Source organism: Xiphophorus couchianus, chromosome 7 (assembly GCF_001444195.1).
Source record: "Xiphophorus couchianus chromosome 7, X_couchianus-1.0, whole genome shotgun sequence".
Taxonomy (NCBI): Eukaryota; Metazoa; Chordata; class Actinopteri; order Cyprinodontiformes; family Poeciliidae; genus Xiphophorus; species Xiphophorus couchianus.
The window spans coordinates 35,740,305-35,768,033 of record NC_040234.1 but is presented as its reverse complement, the minus strand read 5'-3'; the positions used below and the strand labels follow the sequence as shown (position 1 = coordinate 35,768,033).

Here is a 27,729-nt window from a genome sequence, read left to right as displayed (position 1 = left end):
TAATGTGACGTTCTTATCAAAACGGAAGTACACACCCTTTCACACACACACACACACACACCCACACACACACACACACACACACACACAAACACACACACACACACACACATACGCAGTTGCGCTGTAAAAGTTGAAGTTTTCCTGCTAACTTTCCAGTCGGCTGGATCAGCAGCGGCAGCAGCATGTCTGGCTCTCCGTCCTGGATCCTGAGCGCCGTCTGGCTCAGCTGCCTGCTCGGCGCGGCCGCCTGCAGACGCGGCAGAGGTAACGTGTGTGTGAGAGATGGTGTGTGTGTGTATGTGTGTGTGTGTGTGTGCGTGTGTGTGTGTGTGTGTGTGTGTGTGTGTGTGTTGTTAGTTTTAGCTGCATTCTTTCCCTGACTTGTTGGTGAGCAGAGAAAGTTTCTGCGCGTCAAAGTGGATCAGCGTGGAGAGAGGAGCGCGCGCAGCTGTGTACTCACTCCACGAGCTGCTGTGTTTTGGTTCCGTGGTCGGCTCGGTTCTGGTGGTTTTTAAAGTTTGGTTACGTTGAATTTGAGTCAGATGTAATTAAGGCAAATCACTTAAAGAGTTTCTTTAGTTTGGTAGTTTGTCTCTTATTTTGTCCGGTTCGGTGACAGCAGAATCCATCTAAGTGCCGGTCAAAGTCCAAACCGACACCCGAACCACCGAACCGCCTCCTCCGGTGATCCAGCATTTCTGCTTCCAGAGCTTAAAATGAGATTTTTTTTAAAGTTTATTTTTCCTTTTTTTAAGCCAGGAAGCAGATCGGTTCGGTTCTGGTTCTGGTCGTGCGGGTCACTGAGAGCCTCCTGAATGCGACTGCCTGCTCCTCTTATCTGACATTCAGCGGCTGCCTGCATCTTTTCTCTGAGGCGGACGGAACATTTTCAGGCTTAGAATCTTGCAACATTTTTCCAGATGATAAATAAAACAAAATCTGAATCTAAAAATGAAAATAAACATTTTATTTAAAATATTTCTATTCAAATAGCATCAGATTAATCAACAAGAAGGGTTATAAATATGAATATGTAGCTAAACCAGGGCCGTATTTAACCCATTTAGGGCCTTGAGCTGATGTTACTGTGGGCCCCCCACCATGATTATTAGCATTTTGTTTACATCCAATTATTCTGAGGAAATGTAAATATTACTAACAATAACACAATTAATGAATAGTTGTATTAACTTAACAGCGGTAGGAACCATTAGCTGCGCTAATGCCAAAGCACTACACCAACATAATAACTAGTGGAGGCTAACGCTAACGCGGAATAAAGTGCAAAATTGTATCAAATCCACCCCTGTTAAATGCAACAAATGAAAACATTTCATCGTCTTTAGCACACTGTGAGCTGAATTCAGCTCTTTTCTTCTTCTCTGCTCAGATTTTTGCGCTGCTTCATGAACTTTCGGGCACAAATTGTTCCGGTGAAAACCATCAAACTTTAATCTTTTCTTGAAGATAAAGACAGACGTTGAGCTCGTTTTTCTCTACATCGTGTTCTGATGCGAGTCGTTTATCCAACATGTGATGGAGAGTCGAGCTCCAGAGATTAAAAACGGCTCCTGTCCTTACAGCCGACGGTTGGCCGATTGATTTTCAGCCTGGAGTGTTTTGTTTTCTGGAGTGTTTTTAAATAACTCAGATTCGGTTTTTATGTTCGTAGAACGATTCTGTAATTTGCTCATTCCTCAGTTTTTGTTTTGTTTCCTGACACGAAGAGACTGATAGCAGGTGCTTAAACTCCAAATATAATAATACTAAATAAAAGCTAACTTCAAACAATATTCAGCTCTAGCTCAGAAGCAAACCTATATGGGCTTTGTGAAGTTAGTTATTTATTATTTTATAAATTACACAGTTTAAAACTAAATATTGTATTAAGAAGTATTTTAAAAATATATTTATCACCAAATTTAATATTTAGCTTAGTGCTAAATACTTACTAAAGCTAAAAATTTAGTTTGGAAATAAATATTTAGTTGGCAAGTAGAGATTTAGTTTACTAACTCAAGATTTAGTTTGTATATTAAATATTTTTGCTTGATTAAGTTTAGTTTGAATATTTGTTTGAAACTCTTTCAAAAAAATCCAGTTAGCTTAAAACTCTGACCCAGCTAAATATTTTGTTTGTAAACTAAATATTTAGCTTTGACGTAAACGGATAGCTTTCTCTCTAAATATTGAGTTTGTAAACAGTTTGCTGAGTACTTAGTTTGAAACTGTGACATTTAAAAGTATTACTTTAAAAAGTTAACCCATGTCTCTGTGTTTTGTATGACCGGCTAATTAACCCAAATTATTGCTGATAATTTGTGACTGCCCCTTTAAGGCTCGTTGTCGGAAGCTGAACGTGTTTCCATTTGTTTTCTCGCTGTTTTTTTACGATGTCTCCGTTGTTTGTGTTGGAGTTTTAATTTCCCTATAAGCTGGAACTTATTGATGCTCTGCAGACGGCAGGTCCCTCGTGCAGATAAATACACTAAATACTTAATAGGTTTACTCTGGGAAAACCACGACATTCCCAATGGGGGGAATAATAAAGATTTCCAACAGCAAATAATGTTTTTAATCCATCAGACATGAAGCCGCAGGCGGCTCGGATCAGCTGTTTTTGTCAGATTATTATATGATGGAGGTTTTGTGAAGAGGCGACTGCTCGCCTCTGCTGTTTGCGTTTCATTAATCTGCTGTCTCCTGAGTCTAGAGCGCGTTGCTTGTTGCCGCGGTGATTGTCTCATGGAGGCGTAAACAGCGGCGCTCATTAATTTGTAGAGAAATTTAATTACTCTGCGTTTGAAGTGGTCCTTGTTTTGTGAGCCTCCGGGCCACAGACGAAGAAGAAAACTTTGAAGTGTCTTAATTATCACTTGCAGGAAGCTGCCGACCTCAGAACAGAGACAACAACGCAGCTAAGAATGATGTGAGAGATGAATGTCCTGGAAATGGGACCCATAAGGACAGTCCAGCCTGTAGAACGCTCCTATGTGGAAAAAAAACTGAAACTGTAACATGGACACCAACACCAAATTTTATGTCTTCAATACAGTTTGTAGGTTTTAGTTTACAGATTTTAACCATTAATTAGGATGAACTCTGACCTCTGTGTTGCATCATGTGGGTTCTGTTAATGTATGAATTTGGGCTAAAAAGTCTCCATTTTGGGATAAAACTCATACAGTTCCCAGTTATCTGCACATTATGACAGTGTTAGCTTGAACTGTTAGCCATTACTTATGGGGCCCTTTGTTACCCACATACACATTTTGACCAGTAAATATATTTATTTTGTATAAATATTTAGTATTTTTCAATACATGCTACTCAGCATGTTAGCGTAATCTAACACGCCAGTTGTAGCATTTAAGCTAACATTAGCTTCTTGCTAAATTGGAAAGTGTCTTCCTAAATGTATCAGAATTTATTTCTATTAAATAAATTCAGCCGTTCATTGTTTTTTCTTCAGTAACTCCTTGGTATTTATGGAAGTTAATCTCTGCATCATTCTGGTCACTAACTGAACCACTTTCTGTTCCTGTTTGTTACTGAATCACTTCCTGTTCAGTTACTGAACCACTTCCTGTTTGTTACTGAACCACTTCTTGTTCCAGTTCATTTGAAGCTAATGAGTCGATGTGGTTGGCGTGGTAACGGGCGTTTTCCTCCCCCGTGTGTGTTTGATTTTGGCGCGTTTCGTTGCTGCAGCTCTTTCGTTGCTGCAGCTTCGTTCTGCTGAATCCTCCAGCAGCTTTCATTTCCTATTTGGTGTCACCTGATTGGCTCTCTGCTCCGGCACCGACTCGACGCTCTGATTCGGGCTAATCCTCCAGCTCAACGCCTATTTACTTCAGTTAAAACACAGAAAATGTCTGCAGAGGAAGAGAGGCTCTGCTGAAGGTTTCTGAGTCGCTGCAGGAAGTTGAGGAGGAGAAGACAGGAAGTCCTAAGTCTGACAGATTACAGAGAACAGCGGCGATAAGATGCTCTGCTAAAACGCGCTGCATGTTTCAGGTCCTCCTCGTCTGCTTTACAGCGCAGGCCTCCCGTCTCAGGCTTTACTTGCTCTCCTGTTTCATTAAAACAACTTTCTGAAACTGTTTATTACTTTAAGAACCAAACAGAAAATAAATTCAACATGACACTAAAGTCGGAGGAATCAAAGAAGAACTGAACAAAACTACAGATAAAGTTCAGTTCTGCAAGAAATATGTCATAAAAATCCCATTAAAACATAATTAAAGTCAAAATAATTAATTAGTTAACATTTAGGGAATTTCTGAATCTGATCAATTCTATGAATAAATAGTACTATATTAAATGCTAAGGCGCTATGCTAACCGGGTTTTACGTGTCTGTATTTGAACCAAGTGAAGCTAAAGCTGCAACTTGAGGAATTCTGGGTAATTTATATACATAACGGTTTTTCTTTTATCTTAAATGTAACAGAGATTTGATTAATTACTGCTCTGATTATGTTCTTTCAGCAATTGGACTTTTTTAGAGTCTCTACTCCAGCTGACGATTATCCAGTTATTATGTCAATAATCAACTAATCACAATTAATCTCATAAGGATCCTGGTTCAGACCTTTACTCTGATGGAGTTTCTGTGTAAAATTATTTTACAAATTAGATTTTTTTAAAGTCAAACTGAGACGTTAGCCCAGCAGTAATCTGAATTAGCTGTTAGCGGTTTTAAATCTCCTCTGTCGCTCAGACGGATTAACAGCTGAATCTCCCAGCGGAGGAAACGTTTTCCTCAACGATCACCTGCTCAGGCTACAGCAACGATCCGCCAACAGAGAGCAGGATGACCTTTGACCTATCGATCTGCATCTTAACCACCAGCAGCCAAAGCACAGCAGACACTAAACTGAACAGTGAACTGCTTCCTGTTCTCCCTCTGAAGGTTTGGCCTTGGAAAGTTTAGTGGAAGGTGAAAAGTTGCAGCTGTGTGAACTAAATCGTTGCCGACCCGTCAGGGCGGGCCTTAGAAACCTGAACTGGTTTTTCATCAAACACAGCTTGAGTTTGATGGTTTCTTTTTCATTAATTATTTATATATGTATTTATTGATTTAATTTTGTCCCTTCTGGGCCTCCATACAGTTGGAGTTAGTTTCAGCAGCTGACAGAAAGCTGGACTGGTGTTATTTTTGTCCAGATTCTGATTCTGTAAAATGTTCAGAAATCTTTTTATGTTTGGATTTACTTTAAAGTCCAGAGCTTTGGCTCCACATGAACAGTTTATCCACCTAAACGTTGGTGTTTTCCTTTTATTTTTTATGGTTTTCTTTGGTTTAATCAAAGTTTTTACAGTCTTTTTGTGTTTATTTGTATGGAAGACTTGCTGGTTTTGGCAGATGGAGCCGTTCTACTTTCTCCCCATGATGCCACGCAGAGCTGCAGGCAAACGTATGTCCACATCCCTGTTTTCCATTTCTGCTTCTGGGCAGAGAAGCAGGCGACGTCTGTCAAGTTAAAGGGGTCAGAGGAATATTTTGACCTCTACGGAGGGAGGGCTGAATAATTATGCAACGTAACTGAGAGAATTTAAAAAACAAAACTGGGTCATCATCCGTTTCTCCAGAAAGCGTCTGACTGTTGGACGGCTGCAGGTTTCAGTTCAGTTAGGACAGGGGTGTCAAAGTCAAATGGACGGAGGGCCAAATAAAAAATTTAGCTACAAGCCGAGGGCCGGACTGATCGAATGTTCATTGAAATTTTTTTAAATGACGCATATAGTCTAGTGAACCTAATTGAACCTACTGAAAACCTAACAAATATATTCCAATATGATCAGATAAATAAAGCAATATTTTCTTATGGCTCTGTCAGTAATCTTTAATTTTCAACAGACACAACTGAAATATTTTTAAAATATAATTGGATTGAAATACAATAAAATAAAGTGCAAAAACTATTAATCAAAAACAGCACTTTCATCAAGGAGAAGTAACATGCAGTGAAAACAAATATTAAACTTTAACTTTTAAACTTGAACTGAGTAAAAACTCTAAATATGTGATTGCACAGTAATGTTCACTTGTTTGAGGTTGAGGGTGATACTTGGTGGTGTCCCATCTTTTCCACAAGTTCATCAATGTTCGGGGTAAGGTTCTGAGCTGAGGAAATCCTCAGAATTGAGTGAAGGTGTTCAGCAGTAAGTCGACTTCTGTGTGATGTTTTGTTCAGGTTCATCAAAGAAAACAGTTGTTCACACAGGTATGTGCTGCCAAACATAGACAACGTTTGAGCAGCCTGGATGCGCAGCTACACGTGTCGCCGGCGACACATCTAAATTTGCAGTACCGTAATTCCGCCACACGTAGCGCTAAGTGGAAAAATTCCAACGGTTTCTGAAAGGGGAGACGTTGCACTTTCCAGCAAGTATCGGGTTAATAATTAATCCGGGGGGCACTCCTTTAATAGATGGTATATTTCGGCAATAACTTGGTGGATATTGAAAGTTCCGGTTGTTATGGATACATGGGTAAGTACATCATCTCACAGAACATTTAAAGAACTACTTACAGTTCAAATAAGGAAGGTATTTTTTTTTCAGACGGGGTGCCGGCTTACTGCGGTCTGCGGGCCGGTTCTAATAATAAATCAAGATCATTCCAGGGGCCGTAAAAAACCTTCTCGCGGGCCGGATGTGGCCCGCGGGCCTTGACTCTGACATATGTGAGTTAGGAGATTCTTTCATCTGCTCAGGACAAGATGGAAGAGCGAATCCTAAAGCACTAATCAAAAATATTAGCTCAGTTAAAGCACTATGCTAACAAAGCTAATGCTAAATCTTTATGCTAACACAGTATTTAATGGAAGCTAATGCTGAGTACAATGTCTTTTACTCACTTCAAAATAAGAGCATGAATATAAATGTTTCAGCACTCGAATAATTTTTAGCAGTCGAAAACCCAAAAATTAATTTAGGGGAAGCTAATTTTCAAAGTTAGCAAAAACAAAAGATTAGCTCTGCTGTTAGCAGCCTGTTAGCAGCATTATATCAGTGGTAATGTGTGAATATATCTGAGCCTGTAGGATTGATTTCAGACGATCCAACCCTGGAAAATTACCTGTGAATGACCAGACTGGTTTTGCTGGTCACCCGTTAAGAACGGCTGAGTCTGAAACTAACCGACTGATTGACTCACCAGAGCAGAGACTCTGTTGAATCACTGAGCTCTGCTTCACACTCCAGGTATCTTAAAAGATTTCCAGTAGCAGTCAGTCTTACAGCGATTCTGAAAGGCCTCTGATGACAGGCTAGCAGCTAAATATCTGGGCAACAGAGAAGTTACTGCGATAAATAAAAATGTTGTTTTGAGACCATTTTCAAGTAATATAACGCTAATTCTAATGAACATTCAACACTGGAACTGGGAGACATTTTAGATATCCAAAATAAACAAAACAACAGAAACAAATAAAATCAATTATGGATCTCTGCAAACAAAACTGTCTTTAAAAAACGGCTAGTTGAGACCAAAGCAACAGACTGAAAATGATTTACTGTTTATAGCAAGAGGCCTAACGATGTCCCTGATGACATCATGAACTGGTAGCTAGCTATGCTAATCCACCCCCTTTGCTTTAGCAGCTCCTCTTTTTAATGTTGGAGTCGGGGAAAAAACTGAACTTCCTCCTTGTCGCTCTGCATCCTTTCAGATGCTAATCCGTTAAAATAAAACACCTCGTTACCACGGTTACGGATCGCAACACCTATCCAAAAGTTGAAATAGTGAGAGCAAACAGAAAGTTTACTTTTTAGGTCGTGTCTGTGGGCTGAACGGCGACGCTGGGATGAATACTGATGGCAGTTTGGTTTCTGCTCAAGTGGAGAAACAATTAATTAGCTGGTTTAGCTTTTCCTCCCGACCACCTGCCTCACCGACAGCCGCTCATTCAAAATGGACGCCTCGCTCCTCTTTTCCCCGCAGCAGAACCGGATAACTGGGCTCAGGGCGGTCCGGTCTGGAGTCCGTCTCTCCTGACCGAACCGCCGACCCGGGCGTCCCCTGGCGGCCCACGCCCCGTCTCCCAAACGCCCAGAGCCGCGTTTCCAAAGCTCTGATTGTTTTCCTGAACGCTCCAGAACCTGCTGGATGCTGGTTCTGATCCGGTCAGGAACAATCTCTAAATCCATCCGTCTGTTTTTAGGCTAATTCTTCATCTTGAGTCAAACTTCATTCTTCAGATTTTTCTTTCTCGGCTGATTTTTCCTGTCCGTGTTTTAGCCCTTCATGTCACACTTTCCTCATTCCTAAGAATACGCTGTCTGTGTCGACAACTAAATATTTAGTTTAAAGATAAATAATTAGATATTTAACTAAATATTTCTGTGTTAGCTACAGCTAGCTAGTGCAGAGTTAAATATTTTGGTTAGCAAGCTAAGCATTTAGCTTCAAAATAAATATTGAAAGTTTAAAGTTAAATATTTAATCAAGCTAAATATTTACAATTATCAGCAAATTAATTGATTAGCTGGGAGCTAAATAGTTAACTGGCTGACTAAATATTTATGGATAAGCTAAATTATAATTTGGAAAAAAAAATTTAGCTTGCTAACTAAATATTTACATTAGCAAGCTAAATATTTAACTTCAAATATGATGCTAAATGTTTAACTTAAACCAAATTTTTACTTACAAAGCTACATTTTAGCTTGAATATTTAATTTAGTTTTGAAAATAACAAACATGGGTTGCAGAAAACACCAGAACCTTCAGAGTTTTTCTGTTTCTTCCTGTTTTTGAAGTGAAGGTCACTCTGAGGCCTCATTCAGGATGACTTCATGCTCCTCTGGCAGAAAGGTTCATTTCTGCTCCTTTGAGCTTCCCTCCCCTGCAGAAGGAAACGTCGTGGTTTGACCTTTTGACCCCAGTGTTGGGTTACGCCCTGAGGGAGTTCAGCAGTAAAATGCTGGGATCGGCTCTGATTCAGCTGCAGCTCTTTGTTCGCCGAGGGTTCGGCTCTGACGCCTCATAAAGGCATAAATGCAGCAAAACCAAGCAACATGTGAGGCGACCAGCAGTAATGAAGCCGTGGATCGTTTATAAACCGTTATACAACCCTGTTTACCTCGGCATGTTCCACTGAATCATGTGTTTCTGCAATAAAATGGTGTGAAATGAGATTTTAATCAGAAAATTGGCCCCGCTGTTGTGTTTAAGCCAATTATTGTTATCAATTTTTCATTTAGAGGATTCAACATGGCCTCATTCCTGCAGATAATGGAGCCTCTGTTCCTGGCAGACATGTTGGCTCTGTTTCTGTTACTGGGTCGGTCCAGTTCGTGACCTCGGACCGACGGAGGCATTCCCAGATGTTTGGGCTCACGACTCTACTGGGTGTCAAAAAAAAGAGTTTTTAACCGACACATGACTGCAAAATGCTAACTTTAGCTTTTACAATGAATAAGAACTCAGTGTAGCCAAGTTTCTACTGTAATATTTTTATTTAGTATCGATATTAGCAGTGGTTTGAGTGTTGGCAACTGTGGGGACACATCTGCTAATGCTAATGCGGATATAGAGATGCTAATTTTTTGCTGAGCGCTTTAGCAATTTAGCCTAGAAAGTCTGATTTGTTTGGTGAGGTGAACGCTAAGCTAACTGTGGTCCTCCAAACCTCCGTCTGGGTTCAGTTGGAGTGAACGCCAAACGGACCGGAGACCGCTCCAAAAGCAGGAAGTGGACTACAGCGCAGGGGATTCTGGGTAAATACAATCAAAACAAACATGCTAGCCTAGCGATAGCAGCAGAAATGGCTCTTGGTCTTTAGCCAAAGACTAAAGAGAAATCCTCCAACCGCTAAAATCTGACGCCTCCATTTTGTTTCTATTTGGTGAAGTAGGAAGCAGCGCTCTGCCCTGCGACAGACTGGCGACCTGTCCAGGGTGTACCCCGCCTCCCGCCCGGAACGTAGCTGGAGATGGGCACCAGCAACCCTCCCGACCCCATTAGGGACCAGGGTGAACAGAAAATGGATGGATGGATGGATGGAAGCAGCGCTCAGCGTCTTCAGAGGTTTTGTGTCGCTTCCTTCGGTGGTTCTTGGTGCAGCGCCCCCACAGGCCAGGAGGAGAACTTTTTTTCAAAGGGTCTGGTTGGTTTTATAAAGTGGCTAAGTTAATATTTTACCTCAAACTGAGACATTTCTAAATGACTAAGATGGTGAAATTAAAATTAACAGTTTTTTTCCTTTTATGATTCACACACCCTGTTAAATCCACAACTTTTCAACCTGGGGAAACTTGATGCCTCAGTTTCTGACAGATTATTTTAAAGTTTCTCTTCCAAACGTTTCCATTCTGCGTGTTTTGACTTAAACATGTTGGGAAACATTTTCTGCACCGTTAAACACAGAGGCGTGTTTTTAAACGGTGGCGATGAGCAGCACGTGATGAAGCTGCTTTCAGGACAGATAACGGCCGGCTGATCGGATCGGATCCAGCCCCAGAGATCAAACCGGGTTTCATATCAGCCTGATTATCAGCCTGTGTGGAGAGAAACCGATTCGCTGCAGCTCAACGTGTCTCTGCAGGCTACAAGGGTTTGTACTTCTAGCTCTGGTCTAAACAAAGTAAATAAACCAACAACTGCAGGCAAAGGTCACTGCAGCTCTGCAGGAGAACAGAAAGCTGGAGTCGTTTCCATGCAGCTTCTCCTCGTCTCACAGCCTCAGGTTCTGACGCTGTGACCTGATTTCTTCCTCTGCAGAAATTATTATTAAACTTTTTAAAGCTACAGCAACTTTTATAGGAAATATTTATTGAAGCTGTGACAGTTTGGCACGAGACAGACAACATGAGGCAAACTTTCTTCTCCCACTGGTAACAACCAATCAGAGCCGGGAGGCGGGTCTTAGTGCCGCCAATCACCTTCTGTTTCTGAATGCTAATGCTAGTTAGCATATTCACTCATGAAGGCGGATAAACGGTTTTCCTATTGGTTCTCTGCCTGCGTGTACACAAAGTTGATTGACAGCACTAAGCCCCGCCTCCTGGCTCTGATTGGTTGTTTTTTCTGCATTTCTTCAGGAAATCAGTTGATTCACAGATTATCTGTCTCATTATAACAAACTGTCACAATGTAATAATTAAAAAAAACCTTTTATAAAAGTTACAGCCTGAAGCTTTAAAGAGCGAAAACATAAAAAAGATTAGAAAAGTTAAAAACAAACACATTTATTCAGTTTTACTCAGTTTGTTGTTGTTTGTGATGATCGAGATTTAGTTTTTTTTCATGATTAAAGCTCATAAAGTTGTGATCTAAAATTGTGATCATACACATGAAAATGCTTTGATTTAAATTAAATTCAGTTCATTTCTGTGGCATGTTTTCTATTTTTCCTTTGGATGTTTTTGTTTTTCTCTTTTTATTGTTTGAAAATGTTTGAGTTTTGATTATTTTATTTTGGTGCCCTTTGCTCTCATTCATAGATTGTATGGAGTCAAGCACACAGCGACAGTGGGCAACCAGTTAAAAATATTCCCAATGCTAAGAACAGGATGTGCTTTTATTTTGATAAGCAGAAAATGTCTCAACAGTGAAAAAATGACATTTTAAAGGCGACTGAAGTTTCAGTCAATTTCAATGTTTAGTTGGGAGAAACGACCATTTTGTTTCTGTGGAACAAGTGAAAAACAGAAACAATTGAAATTACAGCAAATAACCTAAAATGGTGGTCAGTTTGTCCTTCGCTAGCCTAAACCAAAGTTAAAAGCTAATGCTAACCGCTAAAGTTAAACTATTTTTTAAAGTTTGTTGTTTCTTCCTCTTGGGCAGGTCATGGCGGCCATCATAGCCCCATCATCTTTAACGAGTTCTGCGCCATGAAAGACGAGTCGGGGCCGTGCAAGGCCATCAAGGAGCGCTACTTCTTCAACGTTAACTCTGGGAGCTGCGAGCGCTTCGAATACGGCGGCTGCAGCGGAAACAGCAACAACTTTGAGACGATGGAGGAATGTGAGGAGGCGTGCGTCGTCTCAGGTGGGACAAAATTACAAAAACTTCTCAGGTTTAAACGACGTTTGTGTGTTTTACCTCCTGCTCCTTTCCCCAGCTGCATCCACTCACCTGTAATTAGCTCATTCCCCTTTTTGCTGTTGTTGAGTTTTGTTCATTTGTTTTCACCTTTCACCACCAACCTCCTGCGTTTTGGTCCCGTCATCAGAAATGTGATGTTTTTATGATAGTATCGTTTCTCACCTTGGGCAGGAAAAGTTATTTTATAACGTGCAGCGAACACAGATCACTGCCAGCTCTGATTTCTCAACAGTTTTGCTGGAGGCTTTAACTTCTATTGAAAGCAGTTCGCTGATACTTGACTCTAAAACAGAGATAAATAAAAGATGATTTAATCATAATTTACGACGGTGCTTGAACGCTCCGTCCTGCTCATGTTTGACTGAAAGAAGCCTGATAAACATTTATTAAATTTAAACAGTGTGGGCACTGCTAACCAAAACGTTAGCAGCACTAACCCTGAAACAGTAATAATAAACATTAGCTTTGCTAAAGTTTCTAAATCAACATGGTTTTTAATAAAAGCTCAAGCTAAAGTGCTAAATTCACCCAAATTGAATAATGGGCATTGCTAACTAAAATGTTGGCTCTGCTAACCTTAAAGTAGAAACCATAAACATTAGCTCTGCTAAAGCTAAAGCGCTAAATCAACATGGTTTTCAACAGAATACTTAATCCTTAAGTATTAAATGTAACTATTTACAGTAGTAGCTACCACTAACTTAAAAGCTAGCTGTGCTAATCCTAAACGAATCATAAACATTAGCTCCATGAATGCTGAGTTGCTACATCAACATGTTAATTAGCAGCAGCTAAAGGACTATATTGAACCATTTTGAGAAGTGGACATCGCTAACTGAAGGGTTAGCTGTACGAGTCCTGAAACCCTAATCATAAACATTACCCTAATGCGTTAATCACAAATATTAGTTCTGCTAAAATGCTATAGCAACATGATAATTAGCTAGAGCTAATGCTAAAGCTCAGATTTCAGCCAGTGTGTGTTATATCACCCTCCACTGGTTAAAGTTTGTTACTACACGTCTTCCTTTACGCTTTTCTCTTCAGGAAGTGAACAAACTTTTCACTCAACGTTTCAATTTTGCAGTTGCTGAATTTTCTAACTTTGCAGCTCATTTAGCAGAACTTCAGTAGATTTTAAACTGAAGTGATGCATTCTGGGTACTTGAGCTAATACAGAACGAACATCATTTACTGCACCACATCACGGGTGCAGAACAAGAGGACAGGAAACAGAACTTTACCCCCTTCAAAATAAGAGCACAAGTTTAAACTTCTCACTACTTGAAGAATTCTTAACTAAAACGTTAGCATGTCAAACTTTATTCAACTGAAAGTTTACAAAACAGCCAAACTAATTAGTGGTTTAGAACTAACTAGGGGATGCTATCGGTGCTAAAAATGTTCAGTTAGAAAAATGCTAAATGAATATTGGCTCTATTATTATTACATTAGTGCGTTAATTAATTTAATTTTAAACAACAAAAGGAAGTAAATCCCTTCCCTTCCTTTTTCTTGATCTTTTTGAGAACCAACACACAGTATGATGCTGCCACCACCAAACTTTTAGCAGCTCAGCTGTGTTTTCAGCCTCTTTCATGTTATAAAGAGTCTAAATGTCAGTCAGTCATGACTTGTTGCTTCATCAGGAAAAACAAGCAGCCTGCTGGTTCTTGAAGGTTGGAGGAAGGAGGCAGCGGTTTGTTCTGGTTCTGCTGTTTGAGTCCCGGATGGAAAGTTTTACTCACCGGTTCTCCTCCCATTCATGCTGAAAGCCACAAGTTGGAGCACGCACCTGAGATATCTCAGAGTTTCTTTGGCCTGCATGGCGTGACTGAGCTTCATGGGTACAGCAAGGCCACAACAAAAGATCCCGCTTCATTTCAACACTTTCTCCAGGAGGAAACACGGAAATCTGACGTTGCGGGGAAAAACTACAATATGCTTCACACTTCTCAACAACTTTGTGTTTATTTTCAATTTTCTGCATATTGTTTTGTTGAGTTTTATTTCTTTACTCATCTACCTGTAATCACCTTTCAGTGCATTTACTCTTGATTTGTCAGATCCACCTGTTTTCCACCTCGCGTCCCACTGATTTTTATGCTAGCTTGTTAGCACAGGGTCAAAAAAGAAACAGTAGCTTTCAACACTTTAAAAGTTTTACTTTGCAGAAATACCAGAGAGCTGGTAAATAAGATGTTTGGGAGGAAAGTATAAAGAAATGAGAGAATCTTTTAGTCGTATTTATGAGTAAATAAATATAAACGAATCCAGAAGTTTGCTGGATTTTCTGCACTCAGTTGGTGAAATCAGGCTGAGTTCAGCAAAGTGCAGCTTTGACACAATAACAGAAAAGTGTTTCTAAATGTCAGCTCTGCTTTGAGCTCTAAATTATTAACATACAATGTAATAAAACTGCAGCACAGAAAGCCAGAGCTGCAAAAGTTGAGACTAACCTGCTGCTTTGAGAAAAAAGGGGAGAAACAAAATAACTTCAGCACCTTTAAATCATTTTTATTCAGTTCACAAACATTTTTTACAAAACAAAGTTTTTAATATTAACTTTAGCAGTTCTGAAAAATTCAAGTAATAAAACCAAACCATTTAAACAAACGAGAATCCATTTTACAGAGATTCTGACTGCTACGTTTACCCAGCAGGCTAATCCGACACAAATCCAACTTTTTTCAGCAGTGTGAACAATTCCCATCTATTCATAAATTTTTGCCACTTTTATATGTGTACAGTTTGATGTGATCATTGTCAAAGTGTCGCATTTTATCCGACTCTCATGTCGTTGACGTCCCTGTTTAGCCTAAATTACGACGTTGATGCGCCGTAATTCGGCACCAGAAGAAGACAGACGCTGTAAATCTGGACGTAAACAGAAGCTATGTTTCCATCCAGTCCAAATGTTAGCAAATTTAACTTTTGAAATGTCGGACAAAGAAAGGACAAAAAGGGAAATGTAACCAAAGTTGGAGGGAAATTGAAACGGCTTCTTACCCAGCAGGTTGTTGCTAGGCAACCAAAGGATGAGAGGGTGAGTTGATTCCACATAAAACTCAACAAACCTTCGACTTGATAAAACAACAAGAACAGATCAGATTTTCGCTCCAGAAGTGCAGAGAATGAAGCCTGAAAGTTAACATTTTTATCTAAAAATAAGAGAAATATTCTCACTTTTAATGTCTTTTTTATGGAAAAATCTATAGTTTTTTTATATGTGAAGTTTATTCATGTACAGACCATACACTACTCAGAAAACCTTCAGGATATTTGACTTTCAAATGAAATTTATGGAAAAAATGAAGAGAGTCAGAGAAATGGTTTATTAGAGTAGACATTTCGCCCCCTAGTGGCCGCTGTTAATCTCACACCCTAACTTCATTTATTTTTTGTTGCCAGATGTAAATAAAATCCTTTCAAAGGAGTAAATCACGTGAAGCATCAGGTGAAGAGCTTTAGCTGTCCTATTTTTTCTGCAGATCAAAATGGCCAAAACAATCCCAGTATTCAGATTAAACGGATTGTTTTCTGTCATCATGGAATAATCTGGACTCCACGGCGCTGATTGGCTGTCAGACGGAGGTTTTCTCTGGTGAGCCGCTTCCTGCTGCTGCTGCCGTCTCAGCGGAGCGTTAGCGCCGAGCTGACAGATAATTCCTCCACAGTTTAGACAGATAATAACATTTTTTGAATTATTCATCAGTGCGTTGCTCTGGAGAAACAGCACAATGCTGCAGTCTTCTCACACATCTGTTTGCCCGGAGCTGTGAGCCAAAGTCACCTCATGAAATGCATTTTGATTTTACAGCCACGGCGTTTTAATGGCGGCCGGCCCTCGGCGGAGGGCGGCTGTTAAACACATTAGCAAACAGAAGGTGTGCAGATGTGATGCATTCATGGACGTTTGGCTCACAGAGACTTCAGTTTGGCAGAAGGTGAATTCTTCTTCTGCCGTCTTGATTGATGGCTAACACTCTGCGGTCCAGAGAGCCTAAAACAACAACGAGCTACTGGAGGTCCAACCGAATATTTACATCAAATTCATCAACACCTCTGTTGCTCTGACATTTCTGTTTTTAAACTCTTTGGGAAAGCGCCGTGAATGGAACCATTAGCAAAAACGTTACCTGTGCTGATCCTAAAACACTAATCACAATCATTAGCTCTGCTAATGCTATGCCAACATTTAGCTAATGCTAAAGTGCTACATTCACCCATTTCGAGTAGTGGGTACCATTAATTAAAACGTAAGCGCTGTACCACCATAGTATGTAGTAAAATCTAATGCTAAATGCTACGTACAACCATTTGGAGTAGTAGACACGGCTTCCCTAACCCTAAAACACTAATCATAAACATTAGCTCTGATAATGCTAAAGCACTGTATTACCATGATATTTAGCAAAAGCTAATGCTAAAGTGCTAGGTTCAGCCATTTTGAGGAAAAGGCACAGCTAGCTCAAACATTAGCTGTGCTAACCCTAAAGAACTGATCACAGCCATTAGCTCTGCTAACACAAAAGTGCTGCACCAACATAGTATTTAGCCAAGCTAATGCTAAACTCAGCATTAAATAGAAGGAGCTGTTAACTAAACCGTTAGCTGCTCTAGATTTGCTGGGGGTTTAATAACTAAAAAGAATAGTTTTTGCGATTATAATTAAAACACTAAAAATGTTGCGACCCGCCTGCTGCTGGACCACCAAAAGGTTTGGACAGCATTGAACTACATGATGATGTCATGGTTTTGTAAGTTTCTGATTGGTTCAGTTGAACCTCAGAGATCATCTGCTGTGTCACCATGTTGTGTTTCCTGCTGCTGTTAGCGACGTCTCTGCTGTGTTTTTGTCAGACGATAAGAACCCGTGTCACCTGCCGGAGGCCCCGGGCCCCTGCCGAGGTTTTTTGAAGCGCTTCTTCTTTGACAGCCAGACTCAGCAGTGCAGACATTTCTACTACGGCGGCTGCTTCGGCAACGCCAACAACTTCAGGAGCATGGCCGACTGCCAGCAGAGATGCCTCAACACAGGTCAGCATCGCTATGTCCTAGTCAAAGCATTGGTTTGTGATCTGTAGAATGTAAATGAGGAACGTTGTTTCTGTCCTTTGCCTCGAAGCATCGACAGCATTTCAGAGAAGCGGCGTAATCAAAACTGCTCAACCTCAGATAATTAACTTTGTGATGAATTTTCAGCTGAGCATGAAATCACTTTTCACTTTGATTTAAACGGTTTTAACTGACCGGAGCGACTCAAATCACGCTCAACTTACAGCCAGAAGTAAATTGGAAGCTGACATTGTCAGGAAATAAGAGAAGAAGCAACTATTTCACTCTGCGATGTGTAGAAAAATCTATTAGTCTTAAACATTTTGGCTGTTATAAGATGATAAACTTTAATGATAAAAATTATTTCCTTTCCTTTTTGCTTCTTGTTTTGGTTTTATAGACGAACCAACGGCTGCGACAGAAGTCCATGTGAGGAAACCCGCCATGGCCGGTTCAACCGTCGCCACAGGTACAAACCAGCGTTTTTATAAACATCATTTTCTACTTGCAGCTCCGTCTAAATTATATCTGGTTTTTACTGCTGACGCGTTTTTTAAAAAGTGTTAAAAGTTTGTAAAAATCCTAATGTTTCTCATGTTACAACTATACATCATATAAATTTATGACACAGAGATAAATATTTCAAACAGGTGTAGCATGTTCATAGAAAGTTAAGTGGAAGGAAAAGGTGTGTGCTAAATGTTGTCAAAGTTAGCAGAAACACTAAATTGTTACTCGTTTTAGGAAAAAAATGCATATATTATGTAGATTATTATGTTCTTAAGAATGTAGCAAAACATTATAGCAAATACACAGGAAGTTGAGTGGAAGGAAAAAATATGTGCTAAATAGTTTCAAAGTTAGCAAAAAATGGTACTGTGTTACTCATTTAGAAGGAGAACTTATATATTGCATAAATTTAAAATGAGCATATTTGTAAATTAGCGGATGTTGGTCTTCCACTTCCTAGATGATGATGTCATGCTACTGTAAGCTTCTGATAGGTTCATTCACAACATCTGAGATGAACAACCATGATTAGCTTAGCATAACTGGAGGGATTGTAGAAGCTAACTTCCTTTAGTTCAACTTCCTTCTTCCTAAAGAGGTAAATAAGCAGCAAGAACCAAAGTATAAAACAAAAATGTTTCGTCTACAGATGCAGCAAAAGCAGCTCCAGCAACCAAACTGTCACACAGACACAAACAAGAGACATTTTATTCAGACGCTTAGCTTAACTTAGCTTAGCTTTTACTGTAGCTACTTCTTTAGCTCAGGGCTCAGCTTGAGGTTTAGCTTCATTTAGAAATTATATAAAGGAAAAATAACTTATTTAGTTGAAAGAGACAAATTAGCATTTAGTTTCAAATCAAAAATATTTTAACAAATTGCTTGGCTTAGCTTTTACTGTAGCTACTTCCTTCACTTATTTAGCACTTATTTTATCAATACATATAGCTTACATATTAGCCTTCTTCAGTCTAAATGGACTAATTATCATTTAGTTACAAATCAGAAATATTTCCCTGCAACTTTCTCGTTAACATTCCAGGAGATTTTTCCAAACCAGAACTCGGTTTTATGAAATCCAACTTTGTTTGTTTTCATTTTGCTCTTTCCAAAAGTTGTTTAGATGTTCCTTTTATTCAAGAGTTATCGTCTCATAATGTGTTTTTTAATTTATTTCTGACCCTCCAAGTGAATTCATGCAGCTGGAAAACAAATGTATTGAAGTTTGTCATTTGTAAAGAGCAAAGCTTTGTGGACTGATTAACGCTGCGGCTGAACTTTAAGTAGGACGAATTATTAAATACATGGAGGTAAAATGAAATCTCAGAGTTTTATGGTGTTTTCTGGTACCCTGTTGTCAGCAGTTCTTGTGTTTTTCCTGCTGCGTCTGATTTATTGTCGGCTGTTTCAGCGTTTAAACATTGACGTTTTCTGCCGCCCTGAAATTCTCCACCTGTTCACATAAATCTCCTTTTTCTGCAACTTTTTAAGGCCGGCCTCCTGAGGCAACGTTTACAGCATCGTCGAACAATATCGGCTCAGACGTGCATTTTAAGGAGGCAAATTATGGCTTCATTTGCATGTTAGTGAGCCAACTGATTAATTAAAAAACTTCATTTCCTGAATTTTAAATCTGAAGTTTCTATAAATATATTTCCAACACTGTGGTTTTTGCACCATTTAGGAGCTGATTTACACTTTTAACTTTCAGAAAAATACATTTCTGTTAAACATAAACATATAAACAGGTTATCTTCCTGTCACATTATGTCCTTATAAGTGTTTTGATAGCAGCCAGTAGAGAAGATGCTTTAATAAATGTTTGTTTTGCAGCGGAGCTGACTGTGAGCGAACCGCAGGTGCAGCTGAACGCCTCTGACTCTCAAAGAGGTAAAAACGGTTTTGTTATTTCAACAGAATAATAATATTTCATATTTAACGTGTTAAAACTCGTCATGTTGTAATTAGTTCATCATTAAAGGTTAAAGGTTGGGAACAATTAGCTGATGCTTGACTCTAATTCTGCTGCTGAGTTTAAACTCTGAAACATGCAGATAAATTTTGCTTTTTAAAATAAGTAATTTATACGGTTTTACGTTTAAACGGTGAAAAACCGATGGCACATGGTTGACAGCTGGTTGGACTGGGGGTCAAAGGTCAGAACCAGAGCGTATCAGTGACCTCACTGGATATTAGTTATGAGGGAGCATATTTCACATTTCCTGGCTGTTTGGTGTTGCGGCTGCAGAGCGCAGGGGAAACCGACTCTGGCTCCTCGAACTCAGAGTTATTGCTCAAAAAAATCAATTTCGCTCTTGTCAGAGAAAAATAGTGAGGAAAAGATTCAGGTGGATCCAGTTTCCACAGTTTCAGCTCCTGGTTATTAAGTCGAGTCGAGTTTATCTGCCAGGCAGTTTACGGTGTTAAAACACAATCAGCCTTACAATGCATCTAAACAAAGACAACCAATGAAAAGTTGCAAAACAGATCAGAACTAATCAATATTTAAAGTACTTTTAATCAAAGGCTACACAAAATAAGAGTTTTCACCTTAGCATTTTAGCTAAATGTAGCTAAAATGCTAATGTTTTCATATTTAGTAAGTCAGTGTTAGTCAGCATGTTAGTAATAATCCACAGTGATGATTGTCGTAATGAAGAAGTTAAGCTAATATTAGCATTTTATCTTATTTAGACTTAAAAGCTAAACTTTACATGCTAAATGGATGAACTTGATGTTTGTCAACATGTTAGAAATAACCACCATACAAATAGCCCCATTCAGTTTAAAATTAGCATTTTAGCTCATTTTGGTATAACAGCTAATCTTAGCATACTGAATGGAGTGAGTCAATGTTAGCATGACAGTTACAGCCATAGAGCTATCTCTGTCATTAATGTAGCATTAGCATTTTAGCTTGTACATTGCTGCTAATCTTAGCATTGTAGGTCTTTGTGCTCATACACTAAAGTTTTCATACTTAATGAAGTAAGTTAATGTTAGTCAACTTGCTAGTGATGGTAGCAATTAAGCTAACACTTGCATTTTAGCTAACTTTGATTTAAAAGCTATTGACATCCTTGTAGCTAACCTTAGCATTTTGGCTAATTCTGGACATTATGGAGGAAAAACAAACACAAACACAAACTATCTTTTGTTTTAAGCCATTCAGGCTCTGATGCCGCAGGATGAAACTCAGCAACAAACCCCTGATTCTGGACGCACTTTGACCTCTTTCAGATTTCCTAGAAGTTTTATAATTTATATCCAATATTTTACTCAATAACAAAATTATTGGTAAATAGTATTCCAGGTCTGTAAGCTTTAAATTTCAAACCACAAAGATTGAAACATAAACAGGACGGTACAGACAAGTTAGTGACAACCAGAGGCGTAACAGTGACACCTTGTGGCTAAATGGAGGAATAGATAAAACCAATAGATTGATAGATGTAATTTATTCTTCTCTTTTAAAGAATCTACTAAAAAGAAACAGAGATAGAAACAAAGCATCGAAGGAACACTTCTTTCCTTCGATGCTTTGAATCAATATTTTCTGCTTTTTCAGGAACAAAACGAGCCACTTAACACATAAAGCCTTAAAAGAAGAGCAACAGAGAACAGGCAGCTCTCCGGAAAGGTCATAGATAATCCTGTGCAGAAATACAGTCAATGCAGTGGTGATAAACTATATAAAAACTCTTCATCCCAAAGAGCAGAGCAGATTTATTTTACCACAACAGAGCTGCCAGCGCAGACTAGCAGGAACCGAGACTTATAGTTGAGTGGAAGGAAGATCAATCAGTGAGGGAACAAAGAGGCAAAGAGGAGGAAAGATTAACAGCCAGAACTTTAGCTGCAGGTAAAAACTGCCTGAGAGGAGACTTACAGTTACTTGATACAAAAATAAATCCACTGGAATTCTGTATATGATTGTACAATAAGAGCAGTTTGTCCAATTTATTACTAAAACAATAATCAAAGTGACTCTAGAGAAACTGCTTTTTGAATATCTGTGTTGTAGCATTAAGGAAATAAAACACAAACGTGACTTTGCTAGTTCAGTTACAGAAAGTTATTTTTACTGATAGACAAAATTAATATCAATCAATCTTTATTTCAGACACAAAAGAGGTCCATAGTAAAACAAAAAGAAAAAAAAACAAAAAGAAACATGACAGTCACTGAGCCACAAATAAATGATGACGCCAATGTTTCCACAATCTTGAGAAAAATCTCGCTGTACTAAAAACAGGGTTTACTAAAATTGCTATTATATTATTGTATGACACGGATAATCTACACATACATTTATACATGAGATTCCTGAGCGCAGCTGCACATGTGGGAACAGCGTTATGTGCAAACATGTGGCTGGCACTGCTCCATCTAGGCACTTTGAGTAGGAGCCTCAGGCCATCATTGTATGCCACATAAAGTTTGTGCAGGCTACTTTTTTTATATCTTCGCCATAGATGGGCTGTGTAAAATGAAGTACAGAAAACTTTAAAAAGAGCTACCTTCACAGAGGATGAACACATACCAAACTTTCTGATCAAAATATTAGCCTGTGCATACATCATGCAATACTGCCTACAAATGTCACGATCATCAGATAGGTCATCAGTTATGTAATGTCCCAGATATTTAATTTCATTGCATATATTGAGGACAATGCCAGATAAAGAGAAGTCAGGGGTTATCAGATGCTTATCTGCTCTACTTCTAACAATCATGACATTGCTTTTCTTAGCGTTATATTTGACATCAAAATCACATCCATATTGGGAGCAGACCCTTAGTAATTGTTGAAGGCCAGCACTATATGGGCATAAGATTACCAAATCATCCGCATACATTATGTGATTGATTGTGCGGTCACCAACTACACAGCCTGTTTTACAACAATTCAGGCGCTTTGATAGTTCATCCATGTAGATGTTAAAAAGGTAAGGGGACAATATACTTCCCTGCCTTACTCCGTTACCAACATTAAACGAGTCAGACAATGAGTTACCCCATTTGACATACATTAGTTGATGACCATACCAATAGACCATTATTCTAATTAGATATTTGGGTACACCTCTGCTTTCTAACTTGCAGAACAATTTTTGATGATTCACGCGATCAAATGCTTTAGAAGCATCAATAAAACACATAAATACTGTGGTGTTGCGCAAATTATACAAATCTAAAATCTCCTGTAGCACAAAAATACACATGTCTGTACCATGTTTGGGTTTAAAACCGAATTGATTATCAGAGGTCAAAAGAAACTCTTCCAGCCTATTTAGAAGGACTCTTTCAAAAACTTTCGACAAACTACTAGCTAAAGCTATGGGTCGGTAATTCTCCAAGGAGCTAATCTTACCCGCTTTGTCTTTAATAGTGGGTACCAGAATGACAGATAACATTGATTTAGGTAGCAGACCATGTACTAGACAGCCAGTGAAACACATAGAGAGTAATGCACAGAGTTTTTTACTTGCATTTTTCAAATGCTCAGTGGAAATGTTATCCATCCCACAGGCCTTATTGTCTTTCAGTGTCATAATTGTATGAATATATATTCACATATTTTTGTTTTTGATAATTATGAAGTAAATAATAGAAGTGATGTTGAATAAAGTCCCAGTTTTAGTGTCAGTTAATTATTTAAGAAAAAGGAAAAAAAGACAGTTGTGCACAATTTTCAGTTTCGTATTATTATTATTATTATTATTATTGTTGTCATTATTCAGTTTTGAAATTAAAATGTTATATTTTCAGATATATGTAGGCCTGTCACGACAAACGATAAATCGATTAATCGTACGATAAATTAAAACTATCGACATCATTTTAATTATCAGCATTATCGTCTCTTCCGGCCTTTTTCTCTTTCTGTTGATGACACTGAATGAAAAAAGGCTCAACTCCGGTGCTCTCCACTCACCCTCCCTTCCCAATGTCCTTAGTGTAAAGCCCAGCGCACACGATCTTAGAGCTGTCGGCCGATTGTCGGCCCATTTTTAAAACCTGACAGACCACACATTAGCCGACAGAAATCCTAGGTATAACGGTTCGATCGGGTTCGTTCCTGCCATGTGGTGTCCAACAATGGGCACAAAATAATGGCTACAAGTTCAGTTAACTAATTTTAAAACCAGGCATTAATCAATGCTTTACTACAATCTACCTGCAATGCATGTGGCTAGTGTCAGCGTAAAGTCCTGACTGACAGAAAATCATTAGAACCTATTTATGTCACGTTAACGAAGAACAGCTGAAAAGTTACCGGGTTTATCAACTGCGGTAGCAATTTAGCTCCAACTCCTCCTCTTGTCATTTCTATATTCTTTGCATGTTGAATAAACATTAATGTTGTTTCCACATATCATCTCCAATGTTCGCTGGACTTCGGGTTGCGCCTTGTCAGCTGTTTGGGATTCCCCAACATAATTTCCCCTCAGAAAACACGGAGGAGAATCCGCTCTTTCTGATTGCTGCCTGTCACATTCAACAGGCTGCTTTAAGCTCCCAGTCGGGGAAAAAACCCTGATTTGAATCGGAGCGGCAACGACGATCTACCATAACACATCACACAATCTTAGAAAGACCAACGTTTTAAGATTGTCATAAGGGGAAAAATAGGAGCAAAAAATCATGTAGTGTGAACTATTGCATCAGGTAGTGGATGTGCTCATCTTCTCTACTTAAATCTAATTATTACTGCTGTTTTAGAAGAGCATATATTTACAGACAAGCTAATGCTATCAGTGTAGCACAGCTATCACCGACTGAAAGTTAGAAAAGCAGATGGTTTAAGCTCAGAAAGATTGTATAGTCTGTTTATTGTTTTTTGGAATGTAGCATTTATTTATGAATTTTACATCATTTTTAATGTCTAGGTGATTAATTGAAAAGTTTAATTTATGTTTAAAAAGTTTGATTAGTTCTATCAGTTATAGATATTATTTGAGCGACATTAGCTCTCTGCCTCACAGGGAGACGTTAGCGGCGGCGGCGCGCCGTCGTTCTGTTGGATATTTTTCTCGTCTGGTTAATTTCTTTCCCGCTGGTCAGAGGTGGCAGCTCACCGCCGCGTGGAAAACCACGCCGCTGTTCAAATCTGAGAACTGAGACAGAAATCTGTTCCTGTCAGGCTGGAGCAGAAAAACGCCGGTGGAGTTAAAATCGATCAGACTTCGATTGATCAGAACCTGCATCCCTTTGAAACAGAAAATAATTCTTCTGCTGTGAGATTTATGTCACTTTTTGCTTTAGATGTTAAAGGTTAAGTTTAATGAATAAAGGGTTTTAATTAACATTTATTCTATCCATGTTTTTAGGGAAACCAATAACTGAAACTGATTATTGTAAAAGTTAACAGCAATAATTTGGATTATTTAATCTGTCAGAAGAGACAAAAACAGGGTTAATTTTTCAAAGTCGTATTTTCACCGTGTTGAAACTGAATATTTAAAAATAAAGCTTAAGTTTGAAAACCAAATATTTCGTTTCAAACTAAATATTTAGCTCACTTTCTATGCATTTAGTCTGGAAGCAAATATTCAGATTGAAAGTGAATATTTAGTTTGCTTACTGAAAATTTAGCTCCAAACTAAACATTGAGTTAGTATACCAAAATATCTATATCTATAAATATTTTGTTCATAATCCAAACAAAATAACTAATATTTAACTTACTAGATGAATATGTTATTAGCCTGCTAGATATTTAGCCTCAAACTCAAATTTTTGCTTTAAACTAAATATTTAGATCCAAACTAGATATTTATTTACTAGGCTAAAAACTTTTAGTTTGAAGCCACATTTTTAGTTTGCAAGCTAAGTGCTTAATTTAGCAGGCTAACTAAATATTTCTCTTCAAACTAATATTTAATTAGTAAACTAAAAAATTAGCTTCAAACTGTTTTAGTTTGAAGCTAATTTTTATAATGTGTTTTAGTTTGTTAAATATTTAGTTTGTTTGCTAAATATTTAGCCTCTTAGCTAACTGATTTGTCCATATATTTATTCTGTTAGCAAGTTAAATATTTAGATTGTATTTTTGCTTCAACAACATATTTAGTTTGTCAATTTCATATTTATGTACGTAGCTGGAGATGGGCACCAGCAACCCTCCCGACCCCATTAGGGACAAGGGTGAACAGAAAATGGATGGATGGATGGATGAATGGATGAATTTCATATTTAGTTTGAAACAATGATATTTACAAATTAATCCTCTTTTTACTTCCTTTTATAACCCAAATTATTTCCGATAATCTGACTTTAACATGTGGCTGCACCTTCATGCTGCTGCCAGTGGAGGCGCTGTTTCTCTGACTGTCTGCCTGTCTGCCAGACTTCAGCGCCTCAGAGATCTGCTTCAGTCCCATCGACGGCGGCAGCTGCAGCAGCGCCTTCAGGCGGTTCGCCTTCAACCCGGAAACCAAGCGCTGCCAGTCGTTCACCTTTAGCGGCTGCGGCGGGAACCAGAACAACTTCCTGCTCCGCAAACATTGCTACCACAAATGCATCAGAGGCCAGAAGGGTAAAGACCCCAAACACACAGAGACGAAGCCCGCTGCCGCTGCTGTTCCTCATCTTCACGGCTTGGTTCTGTTTCAGGCTACAGGAGGGGGATGATCCGAATAAAGAAGAAAAACCTCCACAGCATCGTGAACCGCGGGGACTGAACACCGCGCCCTGCGGGACGCCGCTCCTCATCTATATATGTATTTATCTCTGTATTATAGCTTCAAGTCTTTTTTCTTCAGAAAATCTCTTGTTTAATAGTGAGCTGTTTATTTTGGATTCATTATGATGGACAATTCTGTGCAAAAGTCTTGAGTCATTCCTCAGATCCTCAGAGCAGGAAACAAGAGGCGGTTTAAAACTTTAGCACAGAAGCAAAATAGAAAATTAAAGTAACTCTGAGGTTATTTTGAACTTTAAACTTCCTGTGGCTTCATGTTTCTGTTTTTATCAGCAGAGCTTCTTTATTTTCACCCCAAAGTGAAACATTTAAGACACTTTAGTTCAGATTCTGATCTGATGTGACAGTAACACATTTCTTTTTTTATTTCTAAACTTAGAGTTTTCAATATCGGCTCTGAAAAGTTTAAAATTATAAAGTAAAATAAGTTTATAAATTGGTTAAATAAAGACCCAGAATGTCATTACAGTGTGGAAACAGCAAAGACTGATGGGAAATATTTAAACCCTACTCATGCAAAGATCTTACTGTTCTCGTTTTTATCTGCAATAATATTAAAGTTTTTATAAAAACATACAATAATATAAAGAGATTTAAAACAGTTCCAGTATAAATATGAGTTCTAAATTGTGAAAACTTTCAGCTGCAACCGAAAGGAGCTGTGCAAAAATATTCAGTTCTATTTTTGAGAAAGAAACTGAGACGACTCACCACAAAGTTGTAACAATGTGTAAAAATCCTAAAGAAAACATATTTTTTCACATTTATGCTGATAAATATTAAGTCTGTATAAGAAAACATTCCAGTTCTGCCTTCATTTTGCATGAAATATTAATTTAGTTTGAGTTTTTGTGGTTTGGTACCAAGCTTTAAAGCTGCTGATTTTGTTCTTTTATTTGTTGAAATATTTTCCTTTGCTTCATATTTCGGTCTCAGAATATCAGCTGTTTGTGTCTGCAGTTATTGATCACTGTAAATGGATTCATTTATTGATTAAACGAACCCCAGAAACTGTTTTTAGTCATTATCATCTGTCACCGCAGCGGAGTGAACACCAGGGGGCGCCGTTGCATTACATGCTGCATTCAGAGCCGCCAGACTGGAAAATATTCAACGAACTAAGAGCCATTTTTCTTCTTCCTCATGACGATAAAGCGTTTTGCTGCTAACGTGATCTGGAGCATTTTCCTCTGTGTGTCCAATAATAAGACATGAAACAATTAATAAAAGTATTCATTAATCACTTGATGGAGTAAAAATCAACATCTGTTACTATCATTTCCATCGGATGCATGAAACATCTGGATGCTGCTTTTTCAACCATCACCAGCGTAAAATACTTTAGAAACTGGATTTGGAATAATTATAAGATTTCCTTCAAGGCCTTTTCC

The 27,729-nt window shown here is 38.6% G+C and overlaps 1 protein-coding gene across 1 annotated transcript; it reads left to right on the top strand.

Annotated features, from left to right (window-relative positions):
- The first annotated feature begins 122 nt into the window (after window positions 1-122).
- Window positions 123-27,583, top strand: tfpia (tissue factor pathway inhibitor a). Its single transcript, XM_028024491.1, has 7 exons — window positions 123-267; window positions 11,803-12,006; window positions 16,927-17,103; window positions 17,522-17,590; window positions 19,465-19,521; window positions 25,985-26,173; window positions 26,251-27,583. The coding sequence occupies exons 1-7, from the start codon at window positions 186-188 to the stop codon at window positions 26,316-26,318; spliced, it is 846 nt and encodes a 281-aa protein (XP_027880292.1). The 5' UTR covers window positions 123-185; the 3' UTR covers window positions 26,319-27,583.
- Window positions 27,584-27,729: the final 146 nt, after the last annotated feature.